Source organism: Choloepus didactylus, chromosome 1 (genome assembly GCF_015220235.1).
Source record: "Choloepus didactylus isolate mChoDid1 chromosome 1, mChoDid1.pri, whole genome shotgun sequence".
In the NCBI taxonomy this organism is placed as follows: Eukaryota; Metazoa; Chordata; class Mammalia; order Pilosa; family Megalonychidae; genus Choloepus; species Choloepus didactylus.
In genome coordinates this window covers 154,379,485-154,402,962 of record NC_051307.1, presented here as the reverse complement: position 1 = coordinate 154,402,962, position 23,478 = coordinate 154,379,485, and the positions used below count along the sequence as shown (strand labels likewise).

Genomic DNA, 23,478 nt, shown 5'->3' with positions numbered 1-23,478 from the left:
CCTCACTAATGACCATGTCTTAGCACCATATACTGCAAAATGAGGACTTTGCACTTACTAGTTCCTAAATTCCACTCCAGCTTTAACATTTCGAAATTCTAAAGAGATATTACAAGATATTCACTGGGTGTGTCATAAATACAGTCTTTGGGAAACTCCTTTTGGAGACTACTCTGAATTTGTGTTGTTCTGTTTAAGGCCATTTTGTTTCTTTCTGTACAGTTAGTTTGTGGAAGGCAACAGGCCTTTAGAAAGAAGCTCTTCACCCTTTGGCTTTCACTTCTTCAAATTTAATCTGTTCTTGTGTGTGTGTATGTATATGTGTGTGTGTTTGTCCTTGAATTATACTTGCATCTCCTCTGTGATATTTCACTGAATTAGAGAAAGACAAATTCCTGTTTTTGAAAAATCCAAATGAAAATGTAAAGAGAGAAAATTTAACTGACCTGGTCTCGGCTGTCTGCTGTCAGTATAGTCTTTACACTGGATATGCTGGAAAACCCACTAAAAGGGTGGGCGGCAAGGAAGAACCATGCTGTGTTATCATTTGTTTTAGACAGCTGCCATTTGGGAATATTTTCAGCCAAAATCCTTTCAGAGGAATTGTTTGGGGTTCCTGTGGGGATGAGGGTAATCTGTGTCACCAGAACAGGTGGCCAAATGACATCTGAGGGGGGAGGAGTGCTGGGCCATGAATTCTGCCTCTGCATCTGGACAAACAGAAGGTGGTAAGAAGGACAATGACTGAGCATCAGCATCCCAGCCTGCTGCCAACTTGGCATTGCAGAGACAGAAAAGGCCAAAACCTATCTGAGAACTTTAAGGCCTCTCCAGACTGGGGAGAGGTCCTGACGACTTCTATTTGTTGAGCTTCCCTGATTTAAAGAAGAAGGAGAAGGAGAGGGAGAAGGAGAAGAGGAAGAAGAGGAAGAATGAGAAGGAAGAGGAGAAGAAGAAGAGGAAGGAGGGGGAGGGGGAGATGGAAGGGGAGGAAGGAGAGGAAGAAGAGGAAGAGCAGGAAGAGGAAGAAGAAATGGCAGAACAAGGTTACAAAAATTGTGCAATATTTGAAGTCTATATTTAACAAGATAACTCTTCTAACACATAAAAACACGGAGAATTGTGCATAACCTCATAGGCACTGATGTCAGAGTCTGAAGGTGCAGCCTTTCTTGAAATTGAATCCTCCTGTGCACCCTCCCCCCACCCCATCCCCCTTGCTCCCCATCTCCTATAGGCCCTGGAGATGTTGAACCCCCAGAGAAGTTGGATAGTTCCAGAGAAAAGACAAACAAAGCAACCCGATTATTCATCCCTCAGCTTTTAAATAGCTAAATTGAGGCCCAGGCGGCAGAGGTAAGGTGGCTCCCACCAGGTCTCCAGGAAGTTCAGTATCTTGCCGTTTTCCAGGGAGGAGGTTGGGGGCCTTAAAGAGCTGCAGGTGGCCTGTGGTCATTCTTTCAGTCAACTGTGACTAATAAAATGGGCCCATTCTGTGGGGGATGTGGTGAGGGAGACCTCTGGTCCCTGACCCAAGGAGCTTACCGTCTGGTCATAGTGGCTGGCTCAATAGAAAATGGTTAATTGTGTGCCAGCTCTGTGTGGGGCACAAGGCCTGTTCCTGCCTGTAAGGCGATTAAGAATGCAGTTTAGGGACAAGTTTCACACAAGGAAACAAATAACCACGGAAGGTAGGGCCTACTAAGAACACACACGGACCCTGGAGGCAGGGAGGGACGACCTTATGAATAAAGCCAGAGCTGAACCAATGCCAAAGGAAAGGAAGGACTTAAGTGAAGAGGAGGGGACTTAACAATGCAAGCTGCGAGCCTGACAGTTTAGCTGGAACAGAGAATGTGGGAAGGGTGAACCTGGCAAGAGCCAACAGCGGGTGGGTCATATTAGGGAGGACTTTGCACTGTCAGCCTAAGGAGTTTGAGCTTCATCCCATAAACAACAGGAGCCATTAAAGCCCTTCATCGCCCCAAAATCCTTTGCCTCAAATCATTAGAAACAACCTTGTATCTAATATATATTCATTTTATTGCTTGCAAGGGCAGAACATTTTTATGCTTTCAAGAGTCCACAAAACAAACTTAAAAACAACTTTTCCTGTTGGACAATTGCTTTTATAGTCATAACGTGTTTGTTTGTTGATTGTTTGGGGAGTGAGTTTTGCCTTTGGTAGAAGAGTTCCACTTATTTCTAAATGAAGGGTCAGACTGAGCTGATTTATATCAACCTCCTGGGTGAGGAGGCCAGATGTTTTCCATTTGGTCCCTACTGGAAACAGCCAAACTATTTTTATGCACTCCCATTTGTGGATGGGATGCTTTTGGCCTGCTGCTTGGAAAGTTGTCTACACAATACTGTACAAGTTCAAACCTCCAATCAGAAGCCTAATGCCAGTTACTCCTCTCCAAATGCTAATTGCAAGAATCTGACAACTTCACATTTATCAGCCTTTTTTAAGTTGATAGAAGCAAAATATTCCATTTCTATACTTAGAGAAGTTTGTTTAAGCCAGTCCTGCCTCAGAGCATGAAGCATCATTAGACCAGTGGTTTTCAATCTTGTCCAGCATCAGAGAGCTTGTTAAAAGCACAGATTTCTGAATCAGTGGGTATGAAGTAAGGCTGGAGAATTTGCCTATCAAGTTTCCAGGTAATGCTAATGCTGCCAGTCCAGGGACCACACTTAGAGATCCACTGCTTTAGACTTGAGAGAAAATCAAATCAGATTGTTTGTTCTTGACTGCATTTTACTGGGTGAAGAAAATCAGAGGGCAGGATGAGACTCCTAGATGCCCTTTCACTGCCCTGGCAAGCGCAGAACAAACAGGGCCCAGGCCCTTCCTTTCAGGCTTCTCTGTCTCTTCCATACCCAGTCTGGCCCACCTCCAAGCGTCATGATTCTTTGTACTATGGAGATACAGAAACTGGGGCTGGAGGTTGGTCAGCACTCAAATGGGTAAGTTTGGCTTGGCCTTTTCATAGTCACAAGTCCATCAGGTCCATAAAGAGTCAGTAGATGTCCGAAGACTGGAAGTTACCGAAAAGTTATCAGGAATAAAGTCACCTGCAGATAAGATGGTTTCTCGAAGCGCCATTCAGCCAGTCCTGCCTTGTCACCTTAAGACCCAAAAGTTCCTGAAAGACCCAGTGAGGACTCAGGGGTGTCCTAGCACCTGGGCCTGCTCCCCCTCTCTGTTCAAGCCCCATACAATCATCTCCAGTGATGCTTTAATTCTTGAGGATTTAGGACAAGGAGGGCCAGTACATGACTTAGATACGTACAGAAGACAAAACCTGACTATTAAATGGCCAATCCACACACCAGCTTGGGATCCATCAGACCTTTACTATAGAGTACCAATGCCACTAAAATGGCAAATTCACTTCCCTAAAAGAGGCATTATTGCTTACATCATAGCCACAGTCCACAGAGATGCCAGCGGCATTAAGGAATGCAAAGGCCAAGTTCAACAGTCAAGATGTAATCTTCAAAACAGTTTTATTAGTTCCAAAACAGGAAGTAAATGGTTATAATCCTGAAGTTATTTTACTTGGGATTTCATCCTGGGGTGGCAGCTTAACAATGAAAACCTTCATGGGCAGGTTCCAAGGTCCAAGGTCCAAGGTCCAAAATTACACTTTGCTTCCTTAAATCCTGTAATCAGGCAAACAGAATTTATGTTCTGGTTTATAGAACTCTGGTAATTGCACAGGAAATTACACATGCTCCTTGTTGATGGAAAAAAGCTATTTTTACCAAGTTTAAAAAAAATCAACAACACAAAGAGGGTCCTACCAGGACTTGGCATCCACAGATCAGTACTTGAGTAGTGGTTTAACAGAACATTCTGATGCCAACTGGAATTTATAATGTCCCAGAAGCATTCAGAGGGTGAGGGAGAAGATGAGGAGATCTCATCTTCTGGGAAAATGACTGGCTCCATGAAAACTTACACTTGGTCTTTAAATGCTGGTCTACATAGGAAATAGAGCTTTCTCTGGAAGGAATGAAAGAAAAGTTCTTCAACTGAAAACAGAGGACATTCTAAGTAGAGGGAACCACATGAAGAAAGGCTCAGAGGATGAAGGTGTCTGGAGTGTTCAGCATATGGGACACATGACGTTCACAGCAGTGATCACTGGAAGGGTGGCTGGAGATGTGGCGGAAAAGACCAGAGGACCCACATGGCCAAGGACCACGACTGCCAAGCTAAGGAGTTTGACTTTCCCCTGCGTGTAAAGGGGAGCCAATGATGGTTTTGAAGAAGGATAGTGACATAGTCAGATTTGAGTTTTTGAAAAGTACCTTAGGTAGCTTTGCAGAATATATTTTAAAGAGAGCTGCATCTGTAGAATGGGAGACTAGTTTGAAGTTCTTGCAATAGTTCAGGCAAGAGAAGATAAAGCCCAGAACTGAGACTACAGTGATGGAGAGATAATCTAGAAATGTTGATTAGGGAGAACCAAGACCTAGTAACCCATTCAATGGAGATTGTAAGAAAGATGCTGAAGTCAGGGACCACTAGGGAAGCATGCCACTTAACCAAAGAGGGAAGATGCAAGGTTGAGTGAGTCCATACTGGATTCTTGGAGAGACTTGCAGGTGGATGTGTGCAGATGTCAGAAATTTGTGTCTGACTTTCAGGGGAGATGGTGGTGGGAGACAGGGCACCTGTCACGTGGAGGCTGTCCACCAGGTTCCTCCCATTCTGCTGTTTCACTGTCTTCCATGATCCAGAAATGAAACTGGGAAGCAAGGTACTAATATTTACTGTGTACCAGGTGCCTCCACAGCTATCATTTCATGCTGCTTCCCAGTCAATGTTTTATGCTTCTGGGGGTGAACACATGATCTCTATTTTACCAATGAGGAAATTTAGATTCAGAGAAGTTAAGTGACTCTCTAGGGAGTTACATGGCATTTTTCAGAGAGAGGTTTTAAATCCAGAGTTTCCGTTCATTTCACGACCACCACCCTGCCTTGCAGGCACAACTAGGCATAGGTATGCCACTGCTAAATTCTCTGAGAGAGATAGAGATAAAGTGATCACTGTTGGTGAGCTTGTTTTTGCTTTAAACTAAAGAAATGTAAGATCACATAAAAATGGGTTGGGGTGAATACAGTGGTGGTGGATCAAGTATTACCGGGGCTGAGCATGTACTATCTCTTTCTCCAAGGAATTTATTTTCCATCCTGAGAAAAGAATCTGGTTCTGCTTGAACTTTGGTTGAAACCCTGGAGCAGGAAACCCCTGTCTTAAGCAACATCAGCCTTTCTACCCTCTAACAGTGACACTGTAACTCACTAGATGCCTAAATTCTGGAGAGTGGTTTGAACTACCATTTTCTAAACTGGTTGTTTTCATAGGCAAAGATGACGTTGTTACTTCTCTTACCACTAGTCCGAGGGAGACTTAAATTTTCCCATGGATTTCCCATGGATTTTCCCATGGATCCTGTTGTATTTATACCCTTAGAGCGCCGTCAGCTCTGAAAGGTGCCTGCACAGTGAGGGACCCTAGGAAGAATTTGGCTTTGGGGCTGCAGTTGTGCATCTCCCATCTCACGCTTACTGAGTGAATGACCAGCATTATGTCCACGGCTGTTTCTTTTTCTCCATCCCTTCCTGTTTTGCCTTTGCCCAACTCCTAAGCTCAAACGGTATTAAGTTAAATATGTGCACAATGCTGCTCCACAACATGGACATTTTGCTTTATAAAAGCCACTGAGGGTGAACTAGACACCAGGGCCATTGACCTCAGTCCTGAAGCCTGCGAAGGCAGGACAGTTCCAACTTTTCCTTCTGGAGCTCAAAAAAATGTGACTACTTTGCAGGCTCCTTTGTGCTACTTTAAAGGACTATCACTTCTTCTGGATCCCCTGACAACTCATTCTTCCTCTACCAAGAAATTTCCAAAGATGTTAATTTTCCAATTTAGCCAAAGTGAAGGCAACAATCTGAATCTTAGATGGTATTTCCTTTCATCCAGAGCAATTTGGGGCTGCCTGTTGTAAAGAATGAAGACTTTTTATTACATATATTTCCTTGATAATATTGCAAAATGCATCCATTCACACAAGTCAAATAAGTACACATCTAAAAAATTAAGTCAACTTAACTGGTGATACATGGGGAAGCTATTGTGTAAGAATAATTAAATATCCTGATCTTCTTGTAGGAATCAAGAAAAAAATGAAAGGTTTGTCTGAAGCTGGTCCTTGGTTAGTGAAATTGTATTTGGTGGATAATGGCATAGATGGAAAAGGAAAAGAAGGAGAAAATGGCTTGTTGGAATTCATTCAAATTTTAACATGGTGAGTAGCAAATTAAGAGGTTTTACTTGTTCACCTTCCAAAACTAGGTGTTTGAATTAAGTTCTGAGGCAATGACTTAACTGCAGTCCTTTAGCTGTTCCTGGTGAGGTTTTCCAGCATGGAGATGGAAGCTGTGACCCATCTTGGTTTTGGTAACTGATCCTAAATAGGAGGGTCTGAAATAATAAAAATGATGTGGCAGACAGTTGTATGTGAACCATAAATGGGTTCCATTTTTGGAACTTGGCAGTTAAAGAAAGACAGAAGGTACAACCTCTAGATTTTTCTTCCCTAAATTTAGGATATAATGTGAAATGCTAGCAATGGGACCTGAGGAAGACAAGTAGCCTACTGGAAAGTGAAAACTCTTCTCTGTTTGAGTATAAAGGAGTACCAATTTCTCTAGGCAGAAAGATACAGCTATTCTGGAAACTTCTTGACAACCTTGGACATCTCCCTATTCAGTTATACTAAACCCGCATCTCCAATGGACCAAGCCCCAAGTCAGGATGTCCGCAGCTAAGGTAGAAAGAAGTTTGCTAGATGGAAAGGGTTCCCAGCAACTCTGTCCCAGGTGGTCAGTACTTGTAGCATGTTGGTACACTCAGGAACAATAGGACAAATCCAAAGTTTGGAGCTTGAGGGCTTGACTGTTTGTTATTTATTATTTTAGGAGAAAAACATTCTTTTGCTAATATATTTTACTTCCTTATTCAGGGCAGATGTGAAGATTTCCAACCTGGCTAGCTTTGTTGCTATTTTTATAATAATTAAAATAAACTTCACTTTTATTAACCTTTTCATATATTGCTGGATTTGTTATTTGCTGATATATTATTCTTTTAGTATATTGCTATTTTGCACCTATTTTCATAAGAGATATTGGGTTGTACTTTTCTTCTAACATTTTTGCCTGGTTTTGGGCGCAGGGTAATGCTGGTCTCACAGAATGAATTAGGAAGTGTTCCCTCTTCAGTTTTTTGGAAGACTTTGTGTAGAACTGGCATTATTTTGTCCTTAAATATTTGGTAGAACTTACCTGGAGTTTTCTGTATGGGAAGGTTTTTAAATGCAAATTCAATTTATTTAATAAATGTAGTACTATTCTGATTATTGTTTTTCTTGAGTGAGTTTTGGTAGTTCGTCCTTTCAAGGAATTTGTCTGTTTCATCTAAGTTATTGAATAATATAAAATTATTCCTAATGTTTCCTTATTATCCTTTTAATGACTGTAGAATCTGTAGTGATATCCCCTCTTTCATTCCAGATATTGATAATTGGTGTCTTCTCTCTTTTTTCTGATCAATCAGGCTATAAGTTTATCAATTTTATTGTTCTTTTCAATGAACCAGCTTGTTTTTTTTTGTTGTTGTTGTTTCACTTTTCTCCACTGTTTTCCTGCTTTTGATTTCAATGATTTTTGCTCTTACCTTTATTATTTCCTTTATTCTACTTACTTTGAATTTAATTTGCTCTTCTCTTTCTAGTTTCTTAAGGTGGAAGCTTAAATTATTGATTTGTAAACCTTTCTGCTATTCTAATTGTTTATATCACTGCTAAGCTTCATTGCATCCCACAAATTTGATATGTTGTATTTTCATTCAGTTTGAACTATTTTTAAATAGTCATGGGCCATTTAGAAGTGTTGTTTAGTTTCCAAATATTTGTGGATTTCCAGATATCTTTCTAATTTATTTCTGTTGTGGCTGGAGAAGATACTCTGTATGATTTCAAACTGATTAAGAGTATTAAGACCTGTTTTATGGCCCAGAATATGCCCTATCTTGGTAAATGTTCCATGTGCTCTTGAAAAGAATGTGTGTCCTGCTGTTATAGGATGGAGTTTTCAATAAATGTCATTTTGGTCATGTTGGTTGGCAGTGTTGTTCAAATATTCTATACCCTTACCAATTATCTGTTTACCTGCTCTATCAGTTATTGAGAAAGGAATGATTGTGACTTTGTTTTATTTTTCCTTGGAGTTTACTCAGGTTTTGCTTCACATATTTTGAAGCTCTTTGATTACGAGCATAAACATTTAGGATTATGTCCTCTTGATGAATTGATCACTTTGTCATTATAAGATGACCTTCTTTATTCTTGATAATTTTCTGTGCTCTGAAATTGACTTGGTTGAGATTAATATATCCACTCCAGCTTTCTTTTTGATTAATAATAGCATCTTTCTCCATACTTCTTCTTTTAACCCATCTGTGATCTTATATTCAAATTGGATTTCTTATATATAGCATATAGTTGAGTCTTTTTTTATCCAATCTCACAATCTCTGCCTTTTAACTGGTATGTTTAGAACATTTACACACAATATGATTATCAATATGGTTGAGTTTTAAGTCCACTACATTGTTATTTGTTTTCCATTTGTCTCCTCTGTTCTTTGTTCCTTTTTAGCTCATTTTCTGCCGTCTTTTGGACTGAGTATTTTTTTATTCCATTTTATATCCTTATCACTAGCTATACCTCTTTGTCTTTTTTGGGTTTTAGTGGTTGCTCTAGCATTTATGGTATTCATCTCTAACCTACCATGGTCTATCTTCAAATAATATTATATTACTTTACTTATATAAGAATCTTTCAACAGTTTACTTCTCTTCCCCTTCCATTCTTTGTACTATTATTGTCATATATTTCATTTTTACATATATTATAAATCCCAAAATACATTATGCTTGCTTTAAGCAGTGATTCAAAAAATTTTTTAATAAAAGGAAAAAGTCTTTTATATTTACTTACATATTTACAATTTCTGGTATTATTCATTCCTTTAGATATATCCAAATTTCTATATGGTATCATTTTCCTTCTAAATGAAGGATTTACTTTACTATTTCTTATGCTGGTGATGAATTCTCTAAGCTTTTTATGTTTGAACAAATCTTCTTTTGCCTTCATTTTTAAAGATATTTTTACTGGGTATAGATTTCTTGGTTGACCTTTTTTATTTTTTGTAGTATTTTCAAAATGTTTTCGAGTCTCCTGGCTTGCATTATTGCTGATGAGAATTCTGTTATCATCTGTATCCTTGTTCCTCTATATATAATTTGTCTTTTTTTCCAGCTAGTTTTAAGACTTAGTCTTTTCACTGGTTTCCAGCATTTGATTTGCCTTGGTGTGGTTTTCTTCTTGTTTCCCTGCTTGGGGTTGTTGAGCTTCTTATATATATGCATTTATACTTTTCACCAAATTTAGGAAATTTCAACCACTATTTTTCAAATATTTTTTTCTTCTACCTCCTGTCTCTTCTCTCCTTCTGGAACTCTAACTATATGCAATTTAGGCTGATTTTTTTCCCCACAGCTCACTGATGCTGTGCTTTTTTTTCCAGTCTTTTTATTTCTCTGTGTTTCACTTTGAATAGTTTTTATTGCTATGACTTCACATTCACTAATCATTTTTTGTGTAATGTCTAATCTGCTGTTAATTCCATCCAATGTATTTGTCATCTCAGACATTTCTCTAGAAATTCAATTTGGGTCTATTTTATATCTTTCATTCTTTTCCTCACCATGCTTATAATTTTCTCTGTCTTCTTGAAGACATAGAATATACTTCTAATAAAGGATTTAATATCTTTACCACTAATTCGATCATCAGTATCATTTCTAGGTATTTTGATTATTTTTTCTCTTAGTTATTGCTTCTTTGCATGTTTAGTAATTTCTTTGGATGCCAGATATTGTGAATTTGTTTTCATTCCTTTAAACATTTTTTGGTCTTTGTTCTATAATATGGTTAAGTTCTTTGGAAATAATTGGATCATTTTGAGGCTTACTTTAAAGCTTCATTAGGGCAGATCCAGAATAGCCTTTACTCAAGGGCTAATTTGGTCACACTACTGAGGCAATACCCTTCTGTTTTAGTTTCCTAGACTGCTCAAGCAAATACCATGCAATGGTTTGGCTTAAACAATAGGAATTTATTTGCTCATGGCTTGAGGCTGGGAAAAAGAACAAATCAAGGAGTTGTCAAACTGATACTTTCTTCCCAAAGATTGACATTCGGGGACTGACTGCTGGTGATCCTTGGTCCTTGGTCCTTGTCTCCTCTGTTGTATGGCAATGCACATGACGGCCTCTCCTGACCTCTCCATTTCCTTACAGGTGCCTTTGAATTTCAGCTTCTTGCTTCCAGGGCTTTCTCTCATTGTCTGAATTTCATTTTACTTATAAAGGACTCCAGTAGTAGGATTAAGACTCATCCTGATTGAAATGGGCCACACCTTAACTGAAGTAACCTCATCAAAAGGTCCTACTTACAATGGGTTTACATCACAGGAATGGATTAAATTTAAGAACAAGTTTTTCTGGGGTACATGCAGCCTCAAATCATGGTAACTTCTTAGGACTCTCACTGATGGACTGTGTGGTAGAAGGTCTTTACACACTGACTGGCAGGAATACTAACTGTTCCTGGCTCTTATGAGCTTCATGGATTGTTCCATGTGTTTCTGTCCTGTGATTCTTTGCCTGGCCTTAGTACTTTTCCCAGAAGCTTATGCTTATGAGTACTTAACCAAAGATTTGAGGTAAACTGTCTGTTGATCTCCAGCTCTCTTTTTCTGCAAAGCTCTTCTTTCCAGTATTCTGCCTCGTAAATTCTGACATCTTTCCCCAAACTTTGAAGTCTGTTTCCTCAACTCAGCAAGACCATCAGGCTCTGATTTGATTCCCCCTCCCAATGTTGTGATGCAGAAACTCTCTCCAAGCAGTTATCAGGGACACTCTCAGGGGCTCACCTTGTGTGCTGTGTTTCCACTCTCCAAGATCATTGTCCTGTGCTGCCTGTTGTCCAATGAGTGAAAACCATTGTTAAATACATTTTCTCTGGTTTTCAAAATTACTTCAGCAGAAGGGTAAATCCAGTCCCTGTTACTCCCTCAAGGCCAAAAGCAAAAGTCCTGCTTCATTTTATTAAACACTTACATGTACCAGGGGCTATGCATATAGTTTTTTATTCCTCACCACAATCTTGGATCATAAATATTATGATTACTCTCATTTTACAGATGAGGAAACTGAGATTCAAAGAAGCTAAGTCACTTGCCCAGGGTGTCAGAATTGTAACTATAAATTTGGGTTTGAAACCTGGGTCTTAACTGACTCAAAGCCTGAACCAGGCTCCTTGTTGGAAGTGCTCTCACCCTTGTAGAGTCCTTGAACACTCTCATTTTCCCCACCAGCCCAACTCACCTATTTTTCACCCCTTACCTCTTGCATCATTCTTCACTTCCTCCCCTGGTGACTGAAACCTGCCTCAGTGGACAACTTTTTAGTAATTATGCTTGATTTTACATTCTCTTCTACCCTAATGACTTAATCAACCTGAGCTCATAATGACAGGTTACTGTAAATGTAGTATTTGTGGACTTTGCACCTTCAAACTATTCTGGGCCGTTTTGGCCTCACCCCACCTCATCAGCAGTTGGTGGCTTTCTTATGTGGCTCACACTGTGAACTGCATGCTCACCTGAAGGGCAGCTTCCTTGTATCCCCCTTTCCCATCTCTGTAGGTCCAACACTCACCTTCCTTTCGCATCCATCTGCAGTGCTGCATGCTGCATGAGGAAGTGGAAGCACTATCTTCATATCCCACCTGCCCTGTTCTGGACCAGCTCAGGGGGAGTTGGGCAATGACCAAATAGATGCTTGGGAGCATTTCAGGGAACAGATACATGGCTCCTCCCCTTTATCACTGGAGACCCTGAATGTCTTTGAAGGAGGGTCTCAGAGGTTAGAAGGAGAGCTAAGGGACTATTGTCTGAGGGCCTATTAGCACAGTGAGCTCCTGGGTCTGCTTAGATTGAATATTGACTTAGAATGATTTATGCATATGCATGTATGTTGAGGTAGGGTTTTGTGATGGAGGTTATGGGGCAGCTATCCTCCTGCCTACTCATTTACCCAGCTATCCTTCTACCATTTGGGCCCATCCCCAACCCTTAGATTAGCTAGTCAAGAGACAGGGGGTGCCATGCCTTTTGTTGGTAATGTGACATTACCTACCTCTGCTGCTTAAGTCTACTCCTAAAGCCAGTATCTGTGACTTCTTTGAGCTTAAGGCAGGAGCCAAATGGCCCTATAGTTCCTACTTGTATGAATCAGGGCTCCCTCTGATTAGGATTCATCTGGCAATGGTCTACAGTGTTGCCAGAACCTGTCCAATTACTTAAGGCTGACCCTTTGTCAGATTCTGTCTTCTGCTCTGACTACGCTAAATGTGACAGCAGGACCAGCTACATAATTTGCAGGGCCCAGTGTAAAATGAAAACTATAGAACCTATTCAAAAAGTATTAAGCACCCCATTCAGCTATCTTTAAAGCAGGCTGAGAACGCCCCTGCACAGCCCAGCAGCCCAGGGTTTCCCTTGAGGGATGGCGCACACTTGTGACATAGCACAGCCTTCCCCCAGCAGAGGCCCTGGAAGGGCACGGCTGGGAAGAAGGACCCACTCGGCAATCCCAGGGACCCTTCACCAATACCAAACACTTATGGGTCAGCGGCAGAGACAATCTGTGGCAAGACTGAAATGAAGGTTTAGACTCTTGCAACAGCCTTAAATCTCCAGGAACACCTGAGAGGTTTGATTATTAAAGCTGCCCTGCCTCCCTAACCACTCAGACACATGCCCCATATTCAGGGTGGACAGCACCAACAACGCACCCAAACTTGGTGCACCAATTGGATCCCACAAGAATCAGACCCCTACACACCACAAAGACAAAGTTGGGGAGAACTGACTTGAGGGGAATAGGTGACTCATGGACACCATCTGCTGGTTGGTTAGAGAAAGTGTATGCCACCAAGCTATAGATCTGACAAATTAGAGATTGGGGTTTGAATAATCCATCATATCCTAAAGGAACACTATCAAGTAAAGCAAATGCCAAGAGCCCAAAAACAACAGAAAATGAAATAACCTTCAGTGGCAGAGAGATTCCAAAAGGAGCCAAGAGGTCACTCTGGTGGGCACTCTTACGCACAATTTAGACAACCCTTTTTAGGTTCTAATGAATTGGGGTAGCTGGCGGTAGATACCTGAAACTACCAAACCACAACCCAGAACCCATGAATCTCGAAGACAATTGTATAAAAATGTAGCTTATGAGGGGTGACAATGGGATTGGGAAAGCCATAAGGACATAAGGACCACACTTCCCTTTGTCTAGTTTATGGATGGATGAGTAGAAAAATAGTGGAAGGAAACAAACAAACAAACAGACAAAGGTACCCAGTGTTCTTTTTTACTTTAACTGCTCTTTTTCACTTTAATTATTATTCTTGTTATTTTTGTGTGTATGCTAATGAAGGTGTCAGGGATTGGTTTAGGTGATGAATGTACAACTATGTAATGGTACTGTGAACAATCGAATGTACGATTTGTTTTGTATGACTGCGTGGTATGTGAATATCTCAATAAAATGAAGATTTATTTAAAAAAAAATAATAAAGCATATGATAAAACCAGATGATATGGATAACCCAAACCCAAACACCCAAATCAAAAGATCAGAGGAGACACAGTACTTAGAGCAATTAATCAAAGCACTAAAGACAAACAATGAGAGCATGGCACAGGATATAAAGGACATGAAGAAGAGCATGGCACAGGATATAAAGGACATGAAGAAGACCCTAGAAGAGCATAAAGAAGAAACTGCAAGAGTAAATAAAAAAACAGATGATCTTATGGAAATAAAAGAAACTGTTGACCAAATTCAAAAGATTCTGAATACTCATAGTACAAGACTAGAGGAAGCTGAACAATGACTCAGCAACCTCAAGAACCACAGAACAGAAAATGAAAGAACAAAAGAAAGAATGTGGAAAAATTGAAAAAATTGAAATGGATCTCAGGGATATGATAGATAAAATAAAACATCCAAATGTAAGACTCATGGTGTCCCAGAAGGGGAAGAGAAGGGTAAAGGTGTAGAAAGAGTCTTCAAAGAAATTGTTGGGGAAAACTTCCCAAACCTCTACACAATATAAATACACAAATCATAAATGCCCAGCAATCTCCAAATAGAATAAATTCAAATAAACCCACTCCCAGACATATTCTGATCAGACTCTCAAATACTGAAGAAAAGGAGCAGGTTTTGAAAGCAGCAAGAGAAAAGCAATTCACCACATACAAAGGAAACAAAAAAAGACTAAGTAGTGACTACTCAGCAGCCACCATGGAGGTAAGAAGGCAGTGGCATGACATATTTAAAATTCTGAGAGAGAAAAATTTCCAACCAAGAATACTTTATCCAGCAAAACTCTCCTTCAAATTTGAGGGAGAGCTTCAATTTTTCACAGACAAACAAATGCTGAGAGATTTTGCTAATAAAAGACCTGCCCTACTTCAGATACTAAAGGGAGCCCTACCAACAGAGAAACAAAGAAAATAGAGAGAGATAGAGAGAAATTTAACAGACATATATAGAACATTACATCCCAAATCACCAGGATACACATTCTTCTCTAGTGATCACGGAACTTTCTCCAGAATAGACCATATACTGGGACATAAAACAAGCCTCAATAAATTTAAAAAAATGAAATTATTCAAAGCACATTCTCTGACCACAGTGGAATACAAATAGAAGTCAATAGCCATCAGAGACTTAGAAAATTCACAAACACCTGGAGGTTAAAAATGAGGGGGAGATGAAAACATTCCCGGATAATCAAAAGCTGAGAGACTTCATCACCAGTAGATCAGTCCTATAAGAAATGCTAAAGGCAATTGTGCAGGCTGAAAGGAAGGGACACTAAACAATTGACTGAAACCACATGAAGAAATAAAGATTTCCAGTAAAGATCACATGGTAAATATAAATACCAATACTACTGTATTTTGATTTGTAACTTCACTATTTACTCCCTACAGGATCTAAAATACATAAAGTGTAATGATAAATCAGTGGTTTTCAACTCAATGTAAAATATGTAATTTTTGACAAGAACTACATAAAGGTGGGGGAATGGAGGAGTATAGGAATATAGTTTACGTGTCCTATTGAAGTTAAGTTGGTATCAAAGAAAAACAAGATTGTTATAGATTTAAGAGGTTAAATTTAAGCCCCATGGTAAACACAAAGAAAGTATCAGGGACTATGATCATAGAGATGAAAGATAGAGTATGGATTATGAGAAGTGGGGGAAGGGGCAATGGGGAGTTAATAAGAAATGAGTGTAGGGTTTCTGTTTGGTGTGAAGGGAAATATCTAGTAATGGATGGTGGGAAGGTGATGGCATTGCAACATTGTGAATGTGATTAATCCCACTAAGTGGAATGCTTGGGAGGGGTTGGAATGGGAAGATTTATGCTGTAGATATGTTTCCACAATTGAAAAAAAAGACAGTCTAAATAGATAATGACAATTAAATGCCATAGATGATCCTGGACAGGATCTAAGAATAGAGGAGAAAAGGCTCAAAAGGACACAATTGGGACATAAGAAAAAAAATAAAATATAGAATGTAAGCTTTATATCAATGTTAAATTTCTTGAACTTCTTAACTACACTTAATGTGATTACATAAATGAATATTCTTATTCATAGGAAATGTATATGTGAATTACATTGTTTGTTCAAGGATGTGTGCAACTAGCTCTCATATGTTCAGAAGACAGAGCAATAGATGATGGATGATAGACAGGGAGGGAAAGAAAGAAATGGTAAAGTGATTAAATATTAAAGTTGGTAGATCGGGGTATCAGTGGAGGGGGTTTGGGGTATGCTGGAGTTCTGTGTATGGGGTTTGTATTATTTTTGCAACTGTTCCTGTAAGTTTGAATTTATTTCAAAATAAAAAATAAATAAATAATTAAAAAGTATTAAGAATATCAAAAGGGTGACAGCAGAGCATTAAACCAAGTCCCCTGTGACTGTGCAGATTGCACACCCAGGAAGCTACCCTGTGTGACAGATCCGTTAATACCATAAATAACATGCATCTGCATGGTGCCAGGATTCCTGTGCCATGTTTTTTTTTTTCTCTTATGACATAAAAGACATAAATATTTTTATTCTCTTTTCTTAACATGTAAGAATTAGGAACTACTGGGGACTAAAGGCATCTTTTCTTGGAATATCTGAATCATGTTCCATGGTTATTTAGTGCAGACGGGTTGGGTTCACAGCCGTGCTCCATTTTTACTAGCTGTGTAATCGTACGCAAGTTAAATAATATCTTTATCTCAGTTTCCTCATCTGTAAAAATGGGCACAATAATAGAATCCACTTCAAGAGAGTGTTGTAGGATTAAATGAGATAATACAGTAAAGATGCTAAATACAGCACCCCAGGGCCTCAGCTAGCACCTGTGAGCAAGTTAGAGAAAGAGCCTCTGGCAGATGAATTAAAAGGAATGTTCAACACTCCTCAAAGAAATTTGAAAAATAAAGACAGTGCAGTGCATGTTTCATAAAGCTAAAGCTATTAGTTGTAAAGGGCTGTCATTTATTTTGAGAGTATGCTCTTCCTAACTATGTAATTTTTTTCTTTTATGGTGTTACTGGGTGAGAGCTGTTTATTTGCTGTGCCGGTTTGAATGTATTGTGTCTCCCAAAACGCCATTATTTTTGATGCAATCTTGTGTGGGCAGACATATTAGTGTTGATTAGATTATAATTCTTTGAGTATTTCCATGGAGATGTGACCCACCCAATTGTGGGTGATGACTCTGATTGGATAGTTTCCATGGAGGTGTGGCCTCACCCATTTGGCATAGGCCTTGCTTGGTTTACTGGAGCACTATATAAGCTCAGACAGAAGAAGTGAGCTTGCTACAGCTAAGAGAGACACTTTGAAGAACACACAGGAGCTGAGAGAGGAGCTGCAGCTTACAGAGACATTTTGGAGATGGCCTTTGAAAGCAGACTTTTGCTCCCAAGAAGCTAAGAGAGGACAAATGCCCTAAGAGCAACTAAGAGTGACATTTTTGAGGAACTGCAACCTAGAGAGGAACATCCTGGGAGAAAGACATTTTGAAACAGAACTTGGAGCAGACGCCAGCCACGTGCCTTCCCAGCTAACAGAGGTTTTCCGGACACCATTGGCCATTCTCCAGTGAAGGAATCCGATTGTTGATGCGTTGCCTTGGACATTTTATGGCCTTAAGACTATAACTGTGTAACCAAATAAACCCCCTTTTATAAAAGCCAATCCATTTCTGGTGTTTTGCATTCTGGCAGCATTAGCAAACCAGAACATTTGCCATACTGAAAATGCCAAACCTTTGTCATTCCTCCCCAGTTTTTTGACATTTACTAGTGTAGAAAATCTCAAAGATTGGGAAGCCCTGTACAATATCACATCATCTCTTTTGAGTAAATAAATGAATGGATGAATGATCTGGAGACAAAGTTTAAGGCAACTAAAAATTCTTCTCTCACCAATTTACATAAGAGAAGCATCTGAACTGGAGATATTAAATTGGAAAAATAAAACTGGATTCAGGATGTCTCCAGGCTTAAATTGATGCTGGGGTAAGTGTGTCATCTTAGGGAATGGGAGTAAGGAGAGAGCAACTCCTAAAAAGAAAGATTATACCCCAAAATAACTGCGTTAAGTGTCTTTGAATAACCATGCTTGGCACAATGCCATTTTGTTTTGTCATTTTCTTTGGGCAGCCTGATCAGATACTCTGCCAAATTAAGGGAAATTGACCTTGGAAACAATGTCCTGGGAGAAATGGCTGCTGTTAACATACTTGAAGCCCTGAAATCAAGAAACACAAGTAAGAATATTTTTACTTTGTGTCCTCACTCCAACCTGCCCAAATCCACTCATTCCCAAACTCTGTACTACTCAAAACTTGCTCTATTTTTGTCATTTAAATAACTGGCCTCAACTATTTGCTGACCCAGGAATAGTCATATCCTGGCCACCATTGTGTCAATTTTCCCAGTGATTTGCACAGAGTTTTACAACTTTTGTGATATATATATCCTTGCTCTAAGTAATGAATATCTTTGAAGTGGAAATTTCTCTGTAGCTTTTTCTTTGTCTCTCCTCTCATCCTTGCCTATTCTCTCTCCCATTCTCTATTTTCCTCCCCAGATCAACCTGCAAAGACTTGTCCAGATATCCTTTGGCAATCTCAAGCAACTGCACCCATAAGATTCTGATATGCTTTCTGGATCATCAAAAATGGTTAAATTGTGATTGGCATAGGGACAATATTAAGGGTATTTTATGATCATCTAATTCTTTGAAAACAAGGGAATCATATAGGGAGGGAGTTGTTTATGGTTGGCCATCTCTGCCCTCTCCATCAATATAATGACCATTATTAGTGATGGCAACCCTTACAGCTCATGGGGAGGAGGTGAAGAAGCATCATGTTAAATGAGGCTCAACAAAGACATTATAAACAGATTTGAAAATGCAAATTCAATGTTAAGAAAAGTGGGGAAAACCTTGGCACATTATCTCGTGGATATGTGAACAGAACACTTAACAGAATTAAATGTCACAGCATCTGGTCTTTATCATCTCTGATTATACAGTCTTAAAGATATGGTATAATTACAGATTTTTTTAACCCTGGCCCTGTTTTAGAGAGAAAAATTATAATTTTACTGTCTACTACTTGCCATTTTTGAACTAAATAACAACAAATCGGATGATTCCAAGACTTTTTAATTTCCACTTCATTTTATAGAAACAGAACATTTACTTCCTGTTCCACTAGACTTGAATTCAAATTCAAAAGAGTTATTCTGTCAACATTAATTCAAATTTAACTTTAATGATCTAATGATTTCATTTTGTTTTTCCTGGCGTCATAGTAACATTTTCATTATACACAACAGAGAAGCAGGTGGCCTTCTGACCATTACTCTAGCAAATACTAATGATGGAAGGTCTCAGATGCTTTGATGAAAAATGATTATCGTTGAGAACATATTTGGAACTGCAAAACATTGTGCTTGCTTAGTAAAGCGTTCAATTTGCACAAATGAGACGATAATTGTGAAATAACCACCTGAAAGTACAAATACTCATTTAAAAAGCATTAAAAAATAATTTATTGCCCAAGAAATTGGTGTTTCACAAATATACTAGAATATATCATGAGTAGCCTTAATGTGACAATATCTTGAACTGAAATAATTATACAGTATTTCTAATGCAGCACTTCAATCAGACTGTTAGTTTGAACACCAAGAAAGACTCCTCAGAACAGGATTAAATGCTTGGATTCTGTAGAAAAAGTCTCTTGCTATGCAGCCCTAATGGCATAATTTTAAACATTAAAAGCAATTAGTAACATCACTGATTATAGAACTAATGTTCTTCTTTTGATTGCTTCTGTATCCTTATCATTTGCAAATTAACAAGGTAATTTCTAATTTTAATTCTTTCATGAAATCCAAATTAACAGCCTGAGGCCACTTATTTGCCTACCAAGGAGTTCTTAATGACCTGCCTTTAATGATGGAATGCACACAATGAAATCTTCCTCAAAACAGCAGCAGCCTCACTTCTTTTCTAAAAAGTTAACCAAAAGACAGACTGCCATCCATATCGTAAAGGGCTTTGTCTTGACTTAGGAAACAGAATACTTCAGTGTCATTTTTATTTATTTATATTTTTTGGTATCTATTCATTAAGTGCCTGTTATGTGCCTGCCACTGTCCTACACACTGGGGAGTGGCACGATGAATTCCGGCATTCGTGAGGATTACTTTCTAGTGCAGGATGACAGACAATAACAAAGAAGGAAAATTTAAAGTATTCTCTATCACATGGTGACCATACTTTGGAAAAAAAAATAAATCAGGCAAGGAGGATTGAGAGTGTATGGGCAAGGGTTGGGTGTTTGACTACATGTAACAGACCCAACTACAATGCTTAATCAGGTAGAGGTTGACTGGGCAGGTATAGCTCCTCCATGATGTCATCAATGTCCCAGCCTCCTTCTCTCTTTTTCTACCATCAACCATAACAAGTGGCTTTTATCCTCATGGCTGCAAAATTGCCGCTTCACCTCTAGTCTCCCATCTTCATTCCAGGCCAGAAGGAAAAGGATGGGACAAGGAGGAAGTGGCAGTGTGTAGTTGAGGAATTCCTAGAAATCCCCAGCACATTTCTGCCTGTGTCTCATTGGCCAGAAGTATGTCACATGCCCACCCCTAATGCCAGCAGAGACTTGGACAGTAGAGTTTCTTTGCTGAACACATTGCTGGCCCAAACAAAATCTGAGTTCTGTTAGAAAAGAAGAAGAGAAGAAAGGATATTGGGTAGGAACCAGAATTATTTGCCTCAAGCTCCTTTGGATTGCTACAGACTGACCATTCTGGTCCTTTGTACTCTAGACCTTGTCAAAGACCCTTGAAGCCAGTGGCCCTTCCAGAGTTGCCCTAGTGAGACATCATAGTCTTTGTTGGACATTCAGTGTGACCCCTTGAGACTGCTACCTGGCTGCACCTGCATGACCTGCCACTACTCCACAAGGAAACACAGAAGAAACACAATGGTGCCAAAAATAGACCCAGGAAATTCAAAAGCCTACTTATGCATGACCTCTCAACCTAGGCAAACTGCTAACATATCATTACCCTCTATTTTATTACTAACCAACCCCACCCAGTATTGGAGCAAGCCCCACCCCCCACTTGATTGTCTTTGATGAGATAGGATGGAATGACCCCTAGCACACCAGTTCTAACAAGCTCTACTCACTGGAGGAAAACGTCAAACTAGGATACTGACTTTGCCTCTCTTCTGGACACATTTACACCACTTAGGCTCTCAGCAGACTCAGATTCTGGCCCTTTCCACGTCCTCAAATTATAAACCATATCCTCTTATGCTTCCAGTTCCTTTGTCCATATTCATCTACCTTGCCCTCTACTACCCTTTACTGTGCCCAGCCTGATTTGATCCCATACCATTACAACCCAGCTTAGACAATCATTTTCATGTTTTAACCTCAATTCACCTTCTGGAGCTGACATTCAGTGCTATTTCTAAAGTTCTTATTTTTCCCCTCAACCATATTTCTTACATACTCTCTGCTTTTGGCCTCTCCCTGGTCTATCCTGGCCTCTGGAGACTCTATGTTGAGGCACCTCTAGCCCTATGAACAGGACCTGGCCATCCAGAAAAATTAGAAAGAGGAAAAGGGACAAGAAATTGCCATGGGAAGTGTTCCAGTTTGCTAGAGCTGACATTATGAAAAATACCAGAAATAGACTGGCTTTTATAAAGGGGGTTTATTAGGTTACAAATTTACAGATCTGAGGCCATGAAAGTGTTGAAACTAAAGCGTCAGCATGAGGATACCTTCACAGAAGAATGGCCTATGGTGTACAGAACAGTTCTGTTGGCTGGGAAGGCACGTGGCTTGTGTCTGCACTGTCCCTTTGCTCCTGGGTTGCATTTAAAAATGGTGTTCTCCAAAATGTCTCTCAGTCTCTTTTAGCTTCTCTGGGGCAAACTCTGGGCTTCATCTCTTAGCTTAGCATCTCCAAACATCCTTTTGTCTGCATCTCTAACTGTCTGTAAGCATCAGCAAGCATCTGGGTCTGTGTCAGCTCTTGGTTTCTCTCTTAAATACTCCAGTAAACTAATCAGACCCACCCTGAATGGGTGGGGTCCACACCTCCATAGAAATAACCCAATCAAAGGGCTCACCCACAGTTAGGTGAGTCATATCTCCATGGAAACAGTCAAAAGTTTCCACCCTAATCAAAAGACTTATAAATCTGCCCCCACAAGATTGCATTCCAGGGTCTCTGAATAGCATGCTAAGTAGTTGGTTTTTATTTTATAGGCAATTTAGTGAGAACTCTTGGTTAGTGAGAACTCTTGATTTAAGTGCAAAAGGAGATTTATTTTAACCCGTATAACTTAAAGTCCAAGGATAGTTTTTGGCTTCAGGTCCAGCTAGAGTCAGGTGTTCAAATAATGCCACCAATATCCATCTTTTCCTGGTAGTTCTGGTCTGAGTTGATTTTATTCTCAGGCAGGTTCTTCCCACACAGTGGCAAGTTGGTACCATTAACCCAAAGTTTACATTCTTCCAATTTAGTGATCTAACAGAAAGAGCTCTTCTCTTGACTTTCATGAACCACCTCAGGTCACACTCACATGCACACCCCTTACCCAATCATTGTGGTGGGGGGTGAAATACACTAATCAGCCAGTGTTGGGTCATGTGCTCATCTCTGAAGGGCAGGGGAGTGGACTCCCAAAGGAAATTCAAGGTGTTGTTCCAAAAAGAAGCTAGAATGGAAGTGTGGCAGAGAAAAACAAGAGCTATCTACTATAGATGGAGAACCGGTAATGGTAATAGAGCTGGAGAATGACAAGATCAGAATTTTGCTTTCAGATATTTAATCTGGTGGCAGGGTCCAGGATGAATTTGGGGTTGAAGAAGTCTAGGATTAGGAAGACCATTTAGGAAGCTACTATTTATTATCATCCAGGTAAAAGATATGACAGTGGGGATTAGAAAAGAAAGACCAAGTGTAAGAAGATATTACACAGGTAAATTAACTGTTATGATCACTCACATCAAGGAGATATAGAGAAAAGTTATTAGATGGGAGAAGAGTTGCCCAACTGGTAAGAAGAGTGAGAGAATGCCCCCTTCAGCCTAAGATCCAGTCCACCAAATGGAATTGTGAGATAGTCTACCATTTACTATTATGTTCTTCCTCCCTGCAGGTAAACTGCCAGTGTTAAAAATTACAGTCACTCCCCAAATCTCTTCAGACACCTTCAGATCTATTTGGAAAAATAGCAGGAAATCTAGTATTACCCATAAAAAGAAGGAAAAGGTAAGCCCTTGGATATCTGTGTTGGTAAGTAGCAGCCACCAGGGGGCGCTGCATGGAGCCTGGGGCACTCTCAGGGGTTGGGGAGGTGTAGATAGCTCAGGTGGCAGCAGATTTTGCACTTGATAAGGTTATGAGAGAATTTCCATTCTAGGTAATGTCCATTCTGATGGATGATGATTGTACCAAGGTTTAAGTAGTAAGAGAAAAACAGTTCCTTCAGAGGTCAATGTTAACCCTGTTCTCCCATCAACAGATCCTGGTTTCCTGCTAGCCTGCTGTGGTTTGGAAAAGACACATTTAATTACACTTTTTTTGAAGCCTCTGCTGTCATTTAGGGGGAAA

General features: G+C 39.7%; 1 protein-coding gene across 1 annotated transcript in view; it reads left to right on the top strand.

Annotated features, from left to right (window-relative positions):
* The window catches only part of LOC119527598, a 60,779-nt gene that overhangs the window by 36,577 nt on the left and 724 nt on the right, over nucleotides 1-23,478 (top strand). The window contains exons 8-10 of the mRNA XM_037827794.1: nucleotides 6,194-6,329; nucleotides 17,977-18,083; nucleotides 23,024-23,136. Coding sequence (XP_037683722.1) covers nucleotides 6,194-6,329; nucleotides 17,977-18,083; nucleotides 23,024-23,136 — 356 coding nt within the window. The remainder of the gene's footprint in view (nucleotides 1-6,193; nucleotides 6,330-17,976; nucleotides 18,084-23,023; nucleotides 23,137-23,478) is intronic.